Source organism: Triticum aestivum, chromosome 5A, assembly GCF_018294505.1.
Source record: "Triticum aestivum cultivar Chinese Spring chromosome 5A, IWGSC CS RefSeq v2.1, whole genome shotgun sequence".
NCBI lineage: Eukaryota > Viridiplantae > Streptophyta > Magnoliopsida > Poales > Poaceae > Triticum > Triticum aestivum.
The window spans coordinates 10,316,992-10,321,115 of NC_057806.1; the positions used below are offsets into that span (position 1 = coordinate 10,316,992).

Below are 4,124 nucleotides of genomic sequence, written 5' to 3' on the forward strand. Positions count from 1 at the left end.
CGTACTTCCAAATGTGGTCTATAAAATTCTATTTAAGCCTCATTTTTCAAAGTTAAATTCCTAAATTAGTTTGTCATTATCTATCCGCAACCATGGTGGGGCTAGATGCCCCTTGGTGTAGTAGGTAGTGCACTAGTCCGTGTCATCTCAAGGTCCAGTCCGGTCCGGTCGATGGATCACCCGGAGATCGATCGAGCAAGAGCCAGTACTAGCATACACATGCATGCATGCATGCATGCGGTAGGCTTTTTCCCTAGCTCCATGTAGCTGCGCCAGTGAAGTGACACGACGCATGCAGCGTGGAAAGACGAGCAGCCAAAGCTAGCTGGAGCCTGGAGCAGTACACATATCTAGTGCAGGTGGTGCAGGCAGCAGGGCCTCTGCTCGTCCTCCACTCTGCTTCACTTCACCTCTCTTCTGCCTTCCCTCCCAATGGGGCGCCGCCGCCATGTCGTCGTCGTCCTCCTCCTCCTGCTCCTCTTGCAGCTGGTTCCCCGGATCCTCGCCTCCACCGCCGCCACCCACGGCAATGCAGAGGCCGCCATTACCAAGGTGCGTATGTAGTACGCTTAATCATGCATGCTAGCTAGTAGTAGACTGATCGACCGTGTATGGATTTGCAGGAGGAAGGGGGCAGCGTGGGGGCCATGATGCAGCAGACGCTGGGTTCCCGGCCGCCGAGCTGCGAGGGGCAGTGCCAGTGGGCGTGCGGCGGCCGCCGGTGCGAGGCCGTGCAGGTGCCCGTCGCTCCGCGCGACCTGGGGCAGCAGCTGAAGAATAGGAAGAAGGAGAAGCGGGCATCGCCGGCGGCAGGGCGAGGAGGGGGCGCGCTGCTGCCGTCCTCGTACGACGAGCACTCCAACTACAAGCCGCTCGGCTGGAGATGCAAGTGCCTCCACTCCTAGGCCTGGCTAGCTTAATATCAATCACGCCATGGATTCTAAGCTACCTTCTACGTAGTGTCAGTATATATGAATCTGAAGCTTCGTTCGTTGTAGTATTGTACGTACATGGGATCTGCAAACCTTGCTTCTGTGCTCTGCTCTTTCTTGTGTTCGTGTGATGAAAGATTAATTTCTAGGGCAGACCGTCTCTTTTGCTGCACTTTTAAGTTTCAACTAGCCAGCCAGTATATTGACTCTTCACGCTTCGAGTCATGCACATGCACGTATGCTACTACTCAGCCAGTATATTGACTTTTTAAGTTTCAAAGATGAATGCGAGTAATAATCTACATGCATGCGTTCTTTTATTTTTTACAAGTGCTGCATGCATGTGTTGATGAGTACACAACTAGTGCCGATAAAGGTTTTCAAAAAAGAAAAATGCCGATAAAAGTAGAATTAGGCATGTGTATAAAAAAAAGGATAAATCAACATGCAGTGCTGTTGCAAACTTTGGTGCTACTGCAAGAGCAAGACGATTCGGTCCAACCTCGCTGCTTCCTGCTTGTATCTTCTGCCGGACAGTCGGCAGATATAAACGCTGTGACGGGACAAGCCAGAGACAGTGAGCTCGACACACGGCATCGTTCCCGTCCGTCCGCGCCCCGAGGAATTGTTGTCATGTCCAATCCAATGAAAGAAAGCAATGAAAGAAAGCAATGGTGACCTGCCTTTAACTCCACTGCAAAAGCGGCCAGGAACCACTGGGCAGAGATACTCTCGTTTGTAATGCACCGCGGGCTGGTCCGTGCAGTGCATCTACTTGAGCTTGAACGGAGCAGCAGCTGGATTGGCCGGTCGATCGACGGCTAGCTGTTGTGCTGCCATGTGTGTTAGCTAGCCTGGCCTCCATGGACAGATCATCACAGTGCCGTGCCAGATGGAGCCATCTGTAGGTCACGCGTGCGCACCAGGTGCAAGCAAGCAAGCTGCAGTACTGCCTCCATGCACGGTACAGAGGAGAGAAGTGTACTCCTCCGTTGTTGACGGGCGAAGAGAAGAGGAGGGGGATGTGTCACCCTGCATGTCCCATGGCGTACGTGATCAGCCGAGCTAGTCTGCATGCGTGTCCCGTCAAATTAACAGAAGGTCCGTACTGCCTACTGTCTATATATACGTACATTGATGAACCTGCAGGGGTGTAAACTCATTTGGCTGGTCAGGTCGCACACTGCAGTGATCCAGGATAGTCCAATCCATCCATCTTCTGTCGGGTCAAGTCAAGTAAGATCAGATGAGTCTATCTACATGCAAAACCATCGGTATCGTGAGAGTAGCTCACCATCTTTTACGCACTGCATGCGCTGCCTTGCTAGGAGACCGTGCGTGCCTGCTGCACGAACAAGCTGTCCAGCCATCTGGCCTTCCATGCACCGCGACGTCTGCGCGTGGACCTGCCACGAGAGAATATCTAGTGACACCAACACTAGACTTTCCCGTTTCAAAAATATCAAATTTAAATGGGTCGAAACTTTTCGAAAATATATTTGTGGATGTCCACAAGATATGTATGTACAGCTCCTACAAAATTCATGCCGGAATCGATAAACAGAGATTAAAAATTGTCAAATCTGGCATGAATATCAACATTTATAATATGTTTTTTGGGTACAATTTTAACCATTAGAAACCCTTTCTATATAGGTAGTTTGGTTCACATGATCTGACCAATGTGTTGGTGTTTCTTTTCACTCTAGTTCGGAGGGTAATATTCATCCACTCAAACTTATTTGAATACATTCTCTGTTTTTCAGTGGTGTCAAACACTATTTACTCCAAATTTATGGACCAGGGCCTATGCTTCTCTTTTCTGTTGAGATTAATTAGCACATGTAATTAGCAGGGAATCTCCCCTTGCCCAACTGTCATTGCGGTTCCTCCCGCAACAGACGCCTCTCTCTCTCATATCCCCTGGAACCGACGCAACCCCTCGGATCGTCACGTCTCTCCAGTCCATGTAAATTGTACTCGGAAACTCCTAATCAATAGAAGTTTCCATTCGAGCAGTGGTGCGGATTCGAGGTCTCCCACCCTTATCCGTAACCGCTTCTTCCCTCTCTTATGCGGTGCGGCGGCAAGTGGATCGGCCAAAGGACATGGAGGCCCAGACGCCTGGCGTGACTGATTTGGGCTGGATTTCTTCTCTGTTTTATTAACAATAGTACTAATTATTGTATTTGTGCAATTTTTAGACTCTGTTTACTACTGTTTAGTACCTAGATTGACTCCTAATTACATTTTAGTCTTGTTCTAGATTTACTCTATATTAGGACTTGTGTAATTATTAGTAGTTGTGTTTATACTATTATGCAATGGATTGATAATATAAATAAAGTACCGGGTTTCATCTAGGGATGACATGTTCCATGTGTTTACCACATATCAAATTCTCTATGAACATGTTTTTGAAGGAAATATGCCCTAGAGGCAATAATAAAGTTATTATTTATTTCCTTATATCATGATAAATGTTTATTATTCATGCTAGAATTGTATTAACCGGAAACATAATACATGTGTGAATACATAGACAAACAGAGTGTTACTAGTATGCCTCTACTTGACTAGCTCGTTGATCAAAGATGGTTATGTTTCCTAACCATAGACATGAGTTGTCATTTGATTAACGAGATGACATCATTAGGAGAATGATGTGATTGACTTGACCCATTCCGTTAGCTTAGCACTTGATCGTTTAGTTTGTTGCTATTGCTTTCTTCATGACTTATACATGTTCCTATGACTATGAGATTATGCAACTCCCGTTTACCGGAGGAACACTTTGTGTGCTACCAAACGTCACAACGTAACTGGGTAATTATAAAGGTGCTCTACAGGTGTCTCCGAAGGTACTTGTTGTGTTAGCGTATTTCGAGATTAGGATTTGTCACTCCGATTGTCGGAGAGGTATCTCTGGGCCCTCTCGGTAATGCACATCACTTAAGCCTTGCAAGCATTGCAACTAATGAGTTAGTAGCGGGGTGATGTATTACGAAACGAGTAAAGAGACTTGCCAGTAACGAGATTTAACTAGGTATTGAGATACCGACGATCGAATCTCGGGCAAGTAACATACCGATGACAAAGGGAACAACGTATGTTGTTATGCGGTCTGACCGATAAAGATCTTCGTAGAATATGTAGGAGCCAATATGAGCATCCAGGTTCCGCTATTGGTTA

General features: G+C 46.9%; 1 protein-coding gene across 1 annotated transcript; it reads left to right on the forward strand.

Annotated features, from left to right (window-relative positions):
• Positions 1–387: 387 nt before the first annotated feature.
• Positions 388–1,170, forward strand: LOC123106334 (EPIDERMAL PATTERNING FACTOR-like protein 1). The gene is made up of 2 exons (XM_044528533.1): positions 388–552; positions 624–1,170. Exons 1-2 carry the CDS (start codon positions 433–435, stop codon positions 903–905), a joined length of 402 nt encoding a protein of 133 aa, XP_044384468.1. The 5' UTR covers positions 388–432; the 3' UTR covers positions 906–1,170.
• The last annotated feature ends 2,954 nt before the right edge of the window (positions 1,171–4,124 follow it).

Bases quoted from the DNA above. Each gene is read 5' to 3' on its own strand.
- LOC123106334 (XM_044528533.1), top strand. From the start codon at position 433: ATGGGGCGCCGCCGCCATGTCGTCGTCGTCCTCCTCCTCCTGCTCCTC. The intron at 553-623 runs GTGCGTATGTAG...ATGGATTTGCAG, and splicing joins CAGAGGCCGCCATTACCAAG to GAGGAAGGGGGCAGCGTGGG.